At 47.2% G+C, this 15,377-nt stretch overlaps 1 protein-coding gene across 12 annotated transcripts in view; it reads left to right on the top strand.

The window, feature by feature from the left end:
* PPP6R2 (protein phosphatase 6 regulatory subunit 2) overlaps nucleotides 1–15,377 on the top strand; it is a 77,250-nt gene that overhangs the window by 40,891 nt on the left and 20,982 nt on the right. For 10 of the 12 annotated variants that reach the window (XM_045815511.2, XM_045815508.2, XM_045815510.2 and 7 more), the window contains 4 exons: nucleotides 3,281–3,523; nucleotides 5,377–5,563; nucleotides 13,354–13,491; nucleotides 15,101–15,166. In XM_045815511.2, the coding sequence (XP_045671467.2) occupies nucleotides 3,297–3,523; nucleotides 5,377–5,563; nucleotides 13,354–13,491; nucleotides 15,101–15,166 (618 nt within the window). In that variant the 5' untranslated portion in view covers nucleotides 3,281–3,296. Of the gene's footprint in view, nucleotides 1–452; nucleotides 562–3,280; nucleotides 3,524–5,376; nucleotides 5,564–13,353; nucleotides 13,492–15,100; nucleotides 15,167–15,377 lie in introns of all 12 variants that reach the window. The other 2 variants (XM_087868576.1, XM_087868577.1) reach the window with 1 other exon arrangement.

Genomic DNA, 15,377 nt, shown 5'->3' with positions numbered 1-15,377 from the left:
CTGCATGCTGTTCCATTTATTTAACCTTTTTTTTAAAATTTTCAACCTGTATCTTTTTATTATTATTATTTTTAAAGATTTTATTTATTTATTTGACAGAGAGAGAGAGAACACAAGCAGGGGCAGTAGCAGACAGAGGGAGAAGCAGGCTCCCTGCTAAGCAGGGAGCCAGATGTGGAACTCGATCCCAGGACCCTGGGATCATGACCCGAGCCGAAGGCAGACGCTTAACTGTCTGAGCCATCCAGGCGCCCCAATTTATTTATTATTATTTTTAACAACATTTATTTGAAAGAGAGGGAGAGAAAGGGGGGAGGAGGGGAGGGGGAGAGGGAGAGAGAATTTTTTTTTTTTTAAGATTTTATTTATTTGAGAGAGAGAAGGGAAGGGAAGCATGCAAGGGTTGGGGGATGGGCAAAGGGAGAGGGACAAATGGATTCTCCACTGAGCAGGGAGCCTGACGCAGGACTCAATCCCAGGACCCCTGGATCGTGACCTGGACCGAAGGCAGATGCTTAACTGACTGAGCCACCCCAGCGTCCCTGTATCTTTATATTTAATGTAAGCTTTTAATACTCAGTACGTAGTTAGTTCTTGCTTTTTAAAAGCTGGGCCATTTCTGTCTTTGATTGAAGTTACTTATTTGCACTTAGTGACATGGTTGAGTTTATCTGCTATCTTGCCATTTTTTCCGTTTTTTTGTTTATTCCTCCTCCTCCTCCTTTTTCTTCTTCTTTTTGGTCTTTGTTTGGGTTAATCCAGCCCTTTTTTAGGATCCTTCTAGAAAAACTTGTCCCATTTGGTTGATGGGATCTTGTGGTTCACCCAGCCACTCACCCACTCTATGGCTGAAAGCAGGACACACAGAAGCGACCTCTAGTTGCCCCTATCAAGCCTTGGTGAGGTGGGAGTCTCCCTCTAGTTCTTCTGGTTGCCTGGATTGTATGTTATTGAAGCATTTGAGTCATTCTGCAAAGCATTTAGGAGAGATAGCCATCTTTTTTTTATTTTTTTTAAAAGATTTTATTTATTTATTCGACAGAGATAGAGACAGCCAGCGAGAGAGGGAACACAAGCAGGGGGAGTGGGAGAGGAAAAAGCAGGCTCGTAGTGGAAGAGCCTGATGTGGGGCTCGATCCCATAATGCCGGGATCACGCCCTGAGCCGAAGGCAGACACTTAACCGCTGTGCCACCCAGGCGCCCCGGAGAGATAGCTATCTTACCCTAAAATTCCTTCTGGTAATTATTTCTGCTTTCCCAAAATATGTTGCTACCACCCATAGATAGATATCCATCCACAGTCCTCACAAGAGAAATAGGAAGATCTTGGGACCCCGAAGGAAACGGAGTGTAGGGTCAGACTGTGGAGTCACTTGCACTGCCGGTCAAAGGCCCCACGGGCAGTGTGTGCAGGTGCTGGCTCCAGGGAAGCCCAGGCCGTGTCAGCCCAGTTTGGCAAGGTGAGTGGGTTTGTTATAGGCAGGACTGTCTGAGCACAGGAGCCTGTGCAGAAGGAAGAAGGTAGGAAAGTGCACTTTGTGTTGGAAGAAAGACAATGTCCTTGTGGCAAGGATAGGGTTGGGGAGACAGCAGGAAATGCCAGAGGGCTTGGAGGAGTGTTGTGAAAAGCAGCCTAGCGAGTGCCAGGAGAGCACTCACCAGCAGAGGTTTTGAAGCTGAGATGGGAGGAATTGAAGATGTCTATGTTTTGAAAAAATGAGTTTGATGCAGCAAAGGCAGGAGGCTGTGGAGGGGGTGGGGATGGGGGCTGGCAGGATAGCCAAGGAGCCTGTGTCAGGGGCTCCCTGGCAGCCGGCCTTCACACATAGACAAATCGGGGCTTCTGCATTGTGTGGGGTCATTTACTCTTCTAAATAAAAATACTAGAGAAGATAAATCCCATCTCCCATTAATGGTAAGACAGTGAAGAGATTTCATAATCTCCCAGTACAGGTTTCACTTTGCTAAGGATACAGGCTTTATATTCTTCATTTTGTATCACGCAGCGAAAACTTTGTTGCAAATAGCCAAGGCCCTGGGAGCCTGCCCTGTGAGATTCACTGAGCAGGACAAACCTTGTGTAGTCCAGGCAAAGACCACAAGAGCCTGGAGAGGGTGGTGTGTGTGAGATGCAGAGGGAGCACTGGGTCAATAGCGGTTTCCAGGGGTGTGCATGTGAGGGAGGTCGTGGCTTCAAGGATAAGCCTGGGTCGTTTGGCAAGATGGGGATGGTGAAAGGAGGGGCCAGGCTGCGGGGTGACAGAGTTGCTGAGGGCTGAGCAAAGTGAGCCATCAGGAGTGTGACTTGCTAAGGTTGCGGTCCATGAGAGGTTTTGTGTTCTTTTATGAGATGGTCAGTCAGGTGTGGGCAGGAGAGTAGACACAGGGGAGGCTCAGGAAAATGAAGTTTGTTACACTCACAGTCCTAGAGACAGGAGGCGTGGGCCTCACACAGGGGCGCATGGGGAAGTCCCAGGGGTGTCAAGAGGCAGAAGGCAGGGGTGGGGGAGCACTTACGCCATGACCTTTATTGGGGTTTCCATGGGAAAGACAAGGCAGGGCGGGATGGACAGCTTAGGGCCAGCTAGTTTGAATAATTTTGGTGGACTCTAAGCTATACGGGTGGTCCCTAGTTGCCTGACCCCTGGCCCTGGGATGATAAAGGCAGAGGAAGATTGTTTCCTGGGGTGTGTGGGCCCAGAGAGGAGTCGTTGCTCCGGGTGATTAGTTTGCAGATCCCAGTGATGCTGTGGCTTGGCCCTTTGCTATCTTTAAGGATTGGCTGGTTCTGGGAGGGACAGTCTGTCTGTAGCCGGAGAGGTTTCTTACGATGTCAAACATGATCTACAGAAAATGTGTGCAATACAGAGACATCTGGGGAGAGGTGCCTGGTGCTCACTCAGGTGGGGGTTGGGCCCTGAGAGGGGGGGTGGGCTGTAGAGCTGTTAAATTTCTTGGGGTGGAGATGCATCCCCAGTGCTGACACATGGGAGACTTGGGGTGTGTTGGCCTCAGGGAGCCGAGGAGCCAGTGAGAGCACTGAAGGTGGGTCAGCCAGAGGGAACCGAGAGAAGGCACGGGTCCTGCACTGTGGAGGATCTGGGAAGTCCCTGCGAGCTTCGGAGCCAGACCCAGAGAGATCTGGCGAGGCAGATCCTGGGGAGAGCACCGTCCGTGCAGGCTCGTGTTGGGGATGGGCTTCTTGGACTTTGGTGTAGACGTGCGGAGGGTGAATTCACACCATGTGGGAGAAGTGACCCCTTATGTCTTTGCGTGCAGCTTCGTGGCCGTCACCATGTTCTGGAAGTTTGACTTGAACACCACGTCCCACGTCGACAAGCTGTTAGATAGGGAGGATGTGACGCTGCGCGAGTTAATGGATGAAGATGATATCCTGCAGGAGTGCAAGGCTCAGAACCAGAAGCTGCTGGGCTTCCTCTGCAGGCAGCAGTGTATGGAGGAGCTGGTGAGCCTCATTACACAGGACCCGCCCCTGGACATGGAGGAGAAGGTCCGCTTCAAGTATGTACTGAGGCTGGGACCGGGGCCCAGAGCCGGGTGGGACTGCGGGGCGGGGGGTGGGTGGTGTTGGAGGGTGGCCGGAGCCAGGGCTTCTGACAGAAAAGCCCACTTTAAACATTTGTCCCATCTGAGAAGTAAGGAGTCCATTCCCTGTGGGGTTTGTTTCTGTGAGGTTTAAGATTTTGGAATCTTTGTGTATGTGATTTCTCATTCTGAATTGTAGTGAGTTACTCTGTGTGTCCGAGTGCTTTGAGTGAAAATATGCTGAGAAACGACTGACCCCATGACAGAGGCGGATAGACTGTAGCAAATGGGCTGCACCCCAGCGGAAAGCAGGTCCCAGCCTGCTGAAATGGCCCATCAGGAGGGATGGGCAGCATCTGACCTTTTGACCATGGGAACTGCCTCACTGGGGTCTTGGGGTCAGAGGAAAGAGGCCATGTCATTAGTGGTGCTGACCATTCCCAAAGCTTTTCCTAAAATGTTCCATTCAGCAGTTGGCTAGGATGTTAGGACATGACGGAAGGGAAGTGGTGGTGTGGTTAGGACTTGGGATGAGGACAGAGGAGTGTGAACGAGGGAGACAGGGCAGAGCGGCCGCACCTGGAGCTAGTGTCACAGGTATGGGGGCAGACAGGGCAGCCCTCAGGTGTTCCTGTGTCCGTGGAGGGTCAGGCAGTGTGAGGTGGTAAAGTCTTAGAACAGGGTTGGCTGACTGTGGCCCGCAGGTCAAATCCTGTCTTTGTGTGGCCTAAAAGCTATGAATAGTTTTATGTTTTTAAATGGTTGAAAAAAATCAAAGGAGTAATACTTTGTTACACATGAAATTGATATCAAATCCACATTTCAACTGTCCATGAAGAAAGTCTTGTTGGAAGGCAGCCACACTCAGCCTTTGGTGATTACAACATAGACTATCTAAAATATTTACTCTCTGGACCTTTACAGAAGTCTTTGTTGACCTTTGTCTTAGAAGGAAAAGCAATGGGAAGTGCCTGTGGCAGGGTACAGTCGATTTAGGGACACCCATTTAGGGCAGTCATTCAGGGCCTCTGACAGGGGGAGCCATGTAGATGCCGGCAGAGGAGGGCCCTGGATGGAGACTTGAGCTTGTTGGTAGAGGAGCCTGTGGGTTTAGGGCCATGGTGGCCATCTCTGAAAGGTCAGATGGAAGCTATTGTGCACGGGTTGTTGGGTGGCTGTGTCTGTCCCAGGGGCAATGGTAGTGACCCTGTGTCTATCAGATGGGAAGTCAGGGAGCAGAGGGATGTCATGGGATTACATGTGATGGGATAAAGATTATTTGTATGTAGTCATTTTATGTGTATTGGTACTTCTGAATAATAATTTGTCTCTCTAACACCTCATAACTGGTACTGCATCATCGTAAGCTGCTGATGTGGTATTTCTTTAGCCTCGGGACGAGCTTGGGGCTGTGCTTGTTGGTGTGCAGGGACAGGAAGGGCGTGGAGGGGGAGGGTGCACCTAACGGACTTGGCATCACTTACCGTGTGGTCCCAGGAGGGAAGAGACCTCGCTGGAGGGTGTGAGGACAGAGGTTTTGAGAGAGGAGAAGCCAAAAGACTAAGGAGCGTTATGTAGAGAATGCAGTAGAGTCAGAAAATGTGAGCTATCACAGCGTAGGTTGTGAGGAGCAAGAAAAACATATGTTAAAACACATGGAGCTTGTCTTAGTCGAAAACGCCCATTGGTCACAGGCTATTTTCATATTTTTACTCCATTCTAAGGTCTGACCCGTGGATCTGCTTCCTGAGAGGCTGGTCATTTAAGCAGCTTCCTGAGAGCTGAAGAAGTCTAATTTCACCTCCAGTTGCTTGCGTTGTGCCCTCTAGGTACCCAAACACAGCCTGTGAGCTGCTGACTTGTGACGTGCCACAGATCAATGACAGACTAGGAGGGGATGAGACTCTGCTGAACCTTCTGTACGATTTCTTGGACCACGAGCCGCCTCTCAATCCTCTGCTTGCCAGTTTTTTCAGCAAGACCATTGGCAATCTCATTGCAAGAAAAACTGAACAGGTAAATAATCTGCCAAGCCCATGGGGTTTGGGGCGGCTGGCATGGCTGATGCTAATACATCTTACTGTCAGCTATCACTGTGCACCCCTATCTTTAGGGCTTGGAGAACAGTGTCTCTGACTGTCCCATGGGACGCAGGTGGAGCAGTGTAGGCTGCTGGTATGGGAGGTGGAATTTGATTAGGCAAGTGGCTTCCTGAGGACATTTCTGCTGGCTGGGTTAGGAATAAGCAGCTCTTCCTGCCATCCCTGAGAGCTGCACAGGACTCCAAACCAGGCCAGTTTGTCTTGTCCCCACCAGTCACAGGCATGAGGAATAGGGACATGCCTGCATCATGACAGGTTCTTAGGGTGTCCCCCTTCTAAGATACGCTGCTCTCTTGGGGTGGCAGGACACTTATTGTTTCAAAGCAGATAAAAGGAAACTGATAGCATTAGGCTTCTGTAAAAACAGTGAGTTCATTTCATTAGCTGGAGCTTGGTCTTTTTGGAGACGCTCTTGCTCCTGCGTGTATTCGTGCTTCTGCCACCCACGCTGTGGACACACAGAAATAGGGCATGCAGTGTAGTGGTGCCTTAGGCCTGCCACCAGCCCCGGCAGCCAGTCTTGGTTAGTCTTTCACCTCTTATCCCTTCCCACCACCCCCAGTGGATATATGATTTTATTGCTAATATTGCCGTGGATACCTCTAAAATAAAAGGACTTAAAAAAATTCTTTTACCTGTAACTCTAGGAGGGGACTTGACTGCTGAGCAAATTGTACTATCACACCCCAAAAATATTAACCATAATTGTTCAGTATCATGAAACACCTGATGTGGGAACAGACCAGTATTTTATGTGTATATCCCCAGTTCTGAGAAGGTGCAGCCTGCCAGGCAGGCCATTGTTCACTTCAGGAAGTTGCTGGCATGTTGTGAGTGTCCAGTGGAGCGTACTTTTCACAGGACCCTAAAGCTTAGCCTTGCAAGGGACTTCAGAGGACTGTTCACCTCAGATATTTTTCTGAACCAGTCAGAGTGTTAGTGAAGAATAGGGGTGATGCAGGTGGTGAGAGAGGGTGTTAGTAGTGGCAGTGGTTCTAGGACACGGCAGTGAGTCCTGTCACACTAGTGACTGGCGTGGGGGTGAGCATGGTGGTCAGTGTGTCTGTGGGGCAGTGGGGGGTCGGTGTGGCCGTGGGGCAGCTGGGGGGGGGTCGGTGTGTCCGTGGGGCAGCGGGGGGGTCGGTGTGTCCGTGGGGCAGCGGGGGGGGGGGGGTCGGCGTGTCCATGGGGCAGCGGGGGGTCGGTGTGGCCGTGGGGCAGCAGGGGGTCGGTGTGTCCGTGGGGCATTGGGGGGGGTCGGTGTGACCGTGGGGCAGCGGGGGGGTCGGTGTGGCTGTGGGGCAATGGTGGTCAGTGTGTCTGTGGGGCAGCGGGGCTGTCGGTGTGGCTGTCGGGCAGTGGTAGAATTTCTAAAAACCTTTGATTCTGGCCCTTGCCACTCAGCTCATAATTGCCTGTAGTCTGACCATATTTCTCTGCTACTTTCAGACATTTGCTGTATTTTACTGCTTCTTATAATATTTCCTTCTTCTTCCCTTGCCCAGTGCATCAAAATAATATGAATTGCACTCTTTAAAAATATTTGTTCTATTGACAAACATGTAACACATTTATATGAATTTCAAACGAGACAAAAATACATGAGCCGTCTCCTGTAATACTCCAGAGGCAGCCACTGTTGATTATTTAGTTAATGGTCCTCCCCAGTTCTTTTCCCGTAAGACATATTAATATATACTTATTATTTATTTTCACATAATGGCATCATAATTCTGAATACTACAGATTGTTTTTTTTCACTGAGAAATTGATCTAGCAGATGCAGTGTCCATGGTATTGCTATCCCAGAGTTTTGTATTAGTAATCCAGGAGTTGCCTTGTTTCTAGGGTCTGCTGGGACAGGGCCACAGTGTTTGATCCCATGTTTCCACAGAGATGTGGGCTGCAGTGAACAGACATGCTGCAGTTTCTTAACCCTTCATTTCAGACCATTTCACACATTTGTAGAGAAAGTAGTTTATGAACCCCTGTGTTTCTGTCACACAGCTTCAGTAATTATGTGTTTCTGACCAATTTTATTTTTTCTACACCCCCCTATTTCCAAACCCCATCCCAGATTATTTTGAAGCAAATCCCAGATATTGCATCATTTTATATGTAGATATTCCTGTATGTGTGTGTTTGTTTCTTTTTAGATTTTATTTATTTATTTATTTGAGAGAGAATGGAGAGAGAGCATGAGCAGGGGGAAGGGCAGAGGGAGAGGGAGAAGCAGGCTCCCCACTGAGCAGGGAGCCCCCCCATGTGGGGCTTGATTCCAGAACCCTGGGATCAGGACTTGAGCCAAAGGCAGAGGCTTAACGGACTGAGCCACCCAGGCACCCCTCCCATATGTGTTTCTACAGGATGAGGGTCTACCAGCATAAATACAGTTCACTTTATTACTGACGAGTGATCCGAAGTGGCTGGAACACAGCGTTCATTTGTTGAAGGACCCGTGGGTGTTCACATTTTTGTCTGTTACAAATCGAGCTGCTCTGAACGTTTGTGTGTAGTGGTCCTGCCTTATCCACGGTTTCAGTTACCCACAGTCAGTTGTGGTCCAGAAGCGGGTGATCCTTCTCCTGACATAGCATCAGAAGATCAGACGAAGCCTAACGCTACATCTCAGGCCCAGGTCATTCACCTTCCTTCATCTCATCACATAAGCATTTTATCATCTCTCATTATAGGAGGAAGGGTGAATACAGCACAATAAGATGTTTTGAGAGAGGGAGAGAGAGAGGAAGGGAGGGAGCCTACATTCACATCACTTTTATTATAGTGTATTGTTAGTAATTGTTCTATTTTATTATTGTTAATCTCTTATTATGCCTGATTTATAAATTAAACTCTATCATGGGTATGTATGTATAGGAAGAAATGTAGTATTATATAGGGTTCAGTACTGTTCATGGTTTCAGGCATGCATTGGGGGTCTTGGAATGTATCCCCCTTGAATAAGGAGGGATAATTGTACAGCTTTGTGTGTGTGTGAATTGTTATATTTGAAGTGAATTTCCTGTAAACAACACGTAGTTGAGTCATGTGTTTTTATCTACTCTGTTGATCTGTCTTTAATTGGCATATTTAGGCCATTTACATTTAATGTAGTTATTGATATGTCATGGCTGCCGTTTTATTGTAGTTTTCTGTTTGTTTTCGTTTTTCATTTCTCTGTTCCTTTTCCTATCTCCTGTGTGTTACTTGACAATTTAAAAAATTCCATTTTGATTTATCTGTAGTGTTTTCTCCTGTACCTCTTTGTAGGTTTTTAGTGGTTGCTGTATGCTGTACTCTATAACACTATATAGGTGTTACATCATAACTAGGACACGCATGTGGTCAGCTTGAATTGATACAGTAAAAGTGGTTGAGCTAGTTTACAATCCCACCAGCAGAGTATACCAGTTCCTGTTGCTCACCAACCCTTAATATTATCACTCTTTTTAGTCTAGCTGTTCTGGTGGGTGTATGTAATATAGCATTGTGGCCTTAATTTGTAGTCTCGCTGGTGACTAGTGAGGATGAGTACCTTTTCATATATTCATTGGCCATTTGGATGTTGTCTTTTGGGAAGTCTCTTGCCCATTTTCTATTAGGCTGTCTCTTCTTTTTTGATTTGCAGGAATTCTCTATATTTCATTGATATAAGTGTATTGCTTTTGTGTTGCAAACATCTTCTCCTCTCTGGCTAGCCACCCTTCAATGCTTAGTATTAATGGTATTTTAATGAGCGGGGGTTCTGATTTTTATGTAGTTCACTTAATTTTTTCAATTTATGGTTGGTGTTTTTTTTTTTTCTTGTTCTGTTAAGAAACCTTTGCCTACCATAGTCAAGAGAATATTCTCTGTATTCTTTTAGAAACTTTACGATTTTATCTTTCATATTTCTATCTATAATTTACTTGAGACTGATTCTTATAAATGATGTAAGGTTGAAGTTTTTTGGTTTTGTTTTAATATGGATGTCTAGTTAGCCCAGCACCATTCATTGGTAAGGCCCTTCTCTCTCAGTTGCTTTACACTAATGCCCCCCATCGTAAGTCAGGGGCTCACATGTAGTATGTCTATTTCTGGACTTTGTTCTGTTGTCCTGTTTGTAATTGCACCAATGCAATACTATCTTAATACCTATAACTTTAGAAGTCTGGGTATTTGGTAGTCCTCTCACTTTGTTTTTCTTCAGAATTTCTTGTTACTATTTTTTACCTTTTATATTATTTTAGAATGAACAACTTTTAGAACAAGTTTGTCAGTTTCCACATTCTTCCCTGCCCCCCCCCCCAAGAAAACCCGTCAAAATTTTGATCAGGCTTACTTTGGCTCTAGATTGGAGTTGGCAAATTGTGACTCACAGGCCCAAACCAACCTGTCACCTAGATGAAACTTTACTGAAACGCAGCCACTCCCATTTACTTACATATTGTCTGGGCTGTTTTTGTGCGACAGTGACAAAGTTGAATAACTAGGGCTTCAGTTTCTCTTGGTAACATGTTATAGTTCTCTGCGTGGTGGTCTTACACATGTTTCATTAGGGTTATTCTTAGGTGGTTGATATTTTCATATTATTCTAAATGGTATCTTTTTTATTGAAAATTTTTACTGAAATAATTGTAGATTCACATGCAGTTGTATAAAATAATTTGAAGGGGTGCCTGGGTGGTTCAGTTGGTTAAGCGACTGCCTTCAGCTCAGGTCGTGATCCTGGAGTCCCAGGATCGAGTCCCTCATTGGGCTCCCTGCTCAGTAGGGAGTCTGCTTCTCCCTCTGACCCTCCCCCTCTCATGCTCTCTCACACTCTCTCTCTCTCAAATAAATAAAATCTTAAAAATAAAATAATTTGAAAAGCTCCTTTGTATACTTTGCTCAGTTTTGTCAGTGGTGACATTTTGTAAAACACTAGTAGACCATTACTGCCAGGATATTGACATTCATACAGTCCACTGATCTTACTCATTTGTTCAGTTTTGCTTGTAGAGTGTGTGTGTGTGTGTGTGTGTGTGTGTGTGTGTGTGTGTGTATTAAGTTCTATACTGTTTATCACCTATATAGGTTCATGTATCCACCATTACAGTCAGGTTACTGAACAGTTCCAAAACAACAAGGGTCCTTTGTGTTGCCCATTTATAGCCACTCCTACCTTCCTCCCACCTGTACCCCTTTACCTGTCCCCTAGCCCCTGGCACCAGTCTGTTTCCATTTCTAAAATTTCATTATTTCAAAATGTTATTTAAAGCAAACAATTAAAGCCTTTGGGAAATATCTTTTTTCCAACATAATTCACTACAGATTCATCCAAGTTGTTGTATGTATCTGTAGCACATTCCTTGTTCTTGCAGAGTGGTGTTCCATGGTGTAGATGGACCAGGTGTCTAACCAGTCATGTGTTCACGTACATCTACGGTGATTCCAGTTTTTGGTGATTATCAGTAAACCTGACATTCTAACAATTTGTCTTTCTGTTTTTTTGTTTTATCTGTGTACAGAATCCTAACATCTGTGATTAATGACAATTTTATTTTGTCCTTTGTAATTCTTACACCTTTTATCTCTTTTTCTTGCCTGGTTGCATTGGCTAGAACTTTAGTACAATGTTGAATTGAAGTGGTGATAGTGGGCCTCGTGTTACTTATTACCTGAGAAGAAAAGCTTTCAACACTTTATAGTTAAGTATGATGTTTGTTGTGGGGTGTTATATACTTTTTTATCAGAATTAAGGGAATTTTCTTTATTCCTAGTCTTTTTAGTTTATAACATGAATGGTTGTTGAGATTTATCAAATGTTTTTACTCTCTTGGGGGCCCCTGGGTGGCTCAGTTAAGCGGCTGCCTTCGGCTCAGGTCATGATCTCAGGGTCCTGGGATCGAGCCCCATGTAGGGCTCCCTGCTCAGTGGGGAGCCTGCTTCTCGCTCTCCTTCTGCCCCCTCCTTCCCTCTCAAATAAATAAAATCTTTTTTTTTTTTTAAGATTTTATTTATTTATTCGACAGAGATAGAGACAGCCAGCGAGAGAGGGAACACAAGCAGAGGGAGTGGGAGAGGAAGAAGCAGGCTCCCAGTGGAGGAGCCTGACGTGGGGCTCGATCCCAGAACGCCGGGATCATGCCCTGAGCCGAAGGCAGACGCTTAACCGCTGTGCCACCCAGGCGCCCCCACTGATTGTTTTTCTAATGTTAAACCAGCCTTGGTTTCATGGTACGCACCCATGTGTTTGTGCTACATTATGATTGCTTTTATGTGCTGAATTTTTGCATCTGTGACCGTCAATGAGATTGGCTTATAATTTGCCTTTCTTATAATACTCTTATCAGGTGTATAGAATCAAAGTTTTATGTTCTTATATGATGATATGGGGCATATTCTTTCATTTTACGTTCCCTGGATGAGTGTATTTAAGATTGGAATTGTTTTTCTTTAAATGTTTGGTAGAATTCAGTGGAAAGGTCATTAGAGCCTAGAGTTGTTATTGTTTTTTTTTGAATGGGCTCCATGCACTCCAGCAAGGGGCTTGAACTCACAACCCTGAGATCAAGACCAGAGCTGAGATCGAGTTAGACACTTAACCGACTGAGCCACCCAGGCGCCTTGAGCCTGGAGTTTTCTGTATGGGAGAGACTTTTAATGGTAGATTTTGTATCTTTTGATGCTTTAGAACTATTCAGATTTTCTCTCTCTTCTTGTCAGTTTAGATGAGTGTGTTTCCAAGGAAATTTTTCATTTTTGTAAATTTATATAAATTGGCATAAAATTATTTGTCTGAACCTCATCCTGGTGATATCCAGGGACTCTGCTGTGATGCACCTTATTTCATTCTTGATGTTGTTCTTGGCATCTTCCTTCTTGGGATGTGGTCATTCTCTTCACAGAGCCTCCTCCCCCCTTCCCTTTTTTCCCTCTTTCCCCTCTTTCCCTCTTCCTCCTCCTCTTCCTCCTGTCTCAGCATGCATGTGACTGGGGTCTCCCAGTAAGGTGGGCCTTCTCTGTGTCCCCCGTCCCCAGTAGAGGCCTGAGCCCACTTTGGTGCAGTGGCCTGCACATTGCAGGCACTTCTCTGTGGGAGAACTAAGCTGAGCCTGCAGCATGCCGCTGAGAAGGACCTGCGTGGGCTTCTCCACCCCGTCTCCACTCTGGCCTGCAGCCTCCCTTCACGCCCAGCTGTCCACATCTTTTTGGCACTGGTTGCCAGCCAGGTGTGCATCGCTGCCTCTTGCTTTGTAAACCCTCAGTCCTCCTTCCTTTCCACCGGCCTCTGGCCTGCCCGCAACTGGCTGTCTCATGTGCTCTGTGCTGTCGGGCTTGTGTCCCAGGTCTGGGGGCTGTCGGTGATGACCAGCATCCCTTGGCTCAGGGCTGTTTGCACCGGCCGTGCTGTTGGAAACACTTGAGGGGTACTGGATGAGCAGCGCAGGAGAGCTGTGTGCATAGCCCCTCACTCAGGGTATTTGTGTCGTGTTAGCATAAAGCCTCCTACCGTGCGGCAAATCTCCATCAGCCCACGGGCCTCATAGCTCCCCCCCCCCCCCACTGCCTCATGGGCCTTCCCTGTGGCCAGGTCTTCTGTCCTTGGAGAGGTCTTTCTTACAACTTTTTCTAGGTCTTTCCATAATTTATGCTCTGTATAATTGAAAATCTTTCTCGTGAGAGTTCTTAGGGGATGCATCTCACTGGTTGTCAGGCTTCTCAGGGTGTGTTTGATTTTAGGTGATTCAGTTCTTGAAGAAGAAGGACGGGTTCCTCAGCCTGGTGCTGAAGCACATCGGCACCTCGGCTCTCATGGATCTGCTGCTGCGCCTGGTCAGCTGCGTGGAGCCAGCTGGGCTCCGGCAGGACGTCCTGCACGTGAGTGTGTGGGCCCCTCGTGTCTGGAGCCCTCTCCCTGCCCGTGTCCGTGCGTGTCCTGCAGGCTCTCTGAGTGCATAGTGAGTGCCTAGCTTAGGGATGCCAGAGCTGGGTAAAGGAGCTCAGAGAGCACGGGAGGGTCAGTACTCCTGGCTTTTTTTTTTTTTTTTTTTTAAGCTTTTATTTATTTATTTGACAGAGAGGGAGACAGCCAGTGAGAGCGGGAACACAAGCAGCGGGAGTGGGAGAGGAAGAAGCAGGCTCTCAGTGGAGGAGCCTGATGCGGGACTCGATCCCAGAACACTGGGATCACGCCCTGAGCCAAAGGCAGATGCTTAACGACTGAGCCACCCAGGCGCTCCCTACTCCTGGCTTTCTATCCAACATGACTTTTTCCTTGTGGGGTCATTGGGGTTTCTTGTCAAGGCTTGTATTTGAGGCTGGGTCTGTAGTCTGCACCTTTTCTGCTGGACTGCGTCAGTCTGTTCAGAAGCAAAGAGCAGAGTGTTCCTTTCCCCTGACACTTCCTGGCCTCCTGCTCTGTGAAGAAGCAGAAAAGGGCTTTCCTCACCACCCCCCAGATCCTAGTGCCCCTGTGGCCTCCGAGCAGGTCCTGGCTTTATGCCCGGCACATAACCTATGAGAAAAGCATTAGCTAACAAGGATTCCGTGCAGAGAAAGCAATAAAGACCAAAGCAAGCCTGTTTTTTGTCCTAGAGTCTGTGCATGTGTCTGTCCTGACAGGCTCGCAGTAAGAGGAGCTGCTCGTAGCTCCCTGAGGGCTTTCCCAGAAAAGAGGAGGGTTCTCATCTCAGAGAAACCAGGAAACCAGTGCTGGATAAGCTGTTCACTGTTTTGTTTGTAATGCAATTTAAAATAAAGTGTTGGTCCTTCTTGCCCATTTTCCAGCTCCCGGCATCAGGTGACCTCTGTCATTAAAGCCGCTGTTCTCACACCTAGGTTCATTACGGAGCTGCTTTCCACAAAGAGTTAATCACAATAGCTAACATTAGGCAGTGAGCACAGCATAAATGTCAGCTGTTAACAGCAGAAAGCCTGCATAAACTCTATGCTGAGCAGCCAAAGAGGCACATCTTCCAGTTTGGGATAAGGAAGTGCACTGGTCTTTCCTGGGTGCCCACCACCTTCGAGCCTTGAACTGAGTGCTGGGCACTCAGTCATCACAGCGCTCCTGCAGCTGCACCTGGCCCCAGTGCTTCTCCTGCTCTTGGAAAGGTCCTGATGCCACAGACAGGGGAGCATAGCTGGGGCTCCACGTGCAGCCAGGCTAGCACTCGGGGGAGAGCCCCATTGGTGCTTGGGTGGTTCCAGGCTCCAGCCCCTTCTGTTTTCTGAGATGCCCTGAAGACAGCATGTTTAAGAGTCTGGCACTAGGGCATAAGGACCATGGTTCCCTTCTTTGCAGAGTTTGGGTCACTCCAGAATTTGATCACGACTTTTTCTTTCTGGGTCTGGGTGGACACACATGTTGGGCAAAGAATCTCTGTCCCTGGAACCTGGCACGTGGATTTCTCCTGCACCAAACGACTTCCCTTCTTTTGAGTTAGATGTGAACAGTGTCGTTGACCGGCCTCTTTTTCCCTTTCAGTGGCTTAATGAAGAGAAGATCATCCAGAGACTCGTGGAATTGATCCACCCGAGTCAGGACGAAGATGTGAGTACGGCTCCCACGGGCCTGCCTTCTGTAGAGCCTCACTCGGGGCTTTTGGGGAATGCTCTCTGCTGCCGCACGGCAAGTTGCTCCTTTCCTCAGATGAGGGCCCGTTAGACACTGTTCTTCCTTTATCAAGCACTGACTTCTAGACTACTTCCTTTCAGTAAAAAAATAATAACTATATTTTATAAAAAAACAACAGAGCTGAATT

Source organism: Ursus americanus, chromosome 17 (genome assembly GCF_024610735.1).
Source record: "Ursus americanus isolate L20-20 chromosome 17, mUrsAme1.1.p, whole genome shotgun sequence".
Taxonomy (NCBI): Eukaryota; Metazoa; Chordata; class Mammalia; order Carnivora; family Ursidae; genus Ursus; species Ursus americanus.
This window is presented reverse-complemented; position numbering and strand designations above follow the sequence as displayed.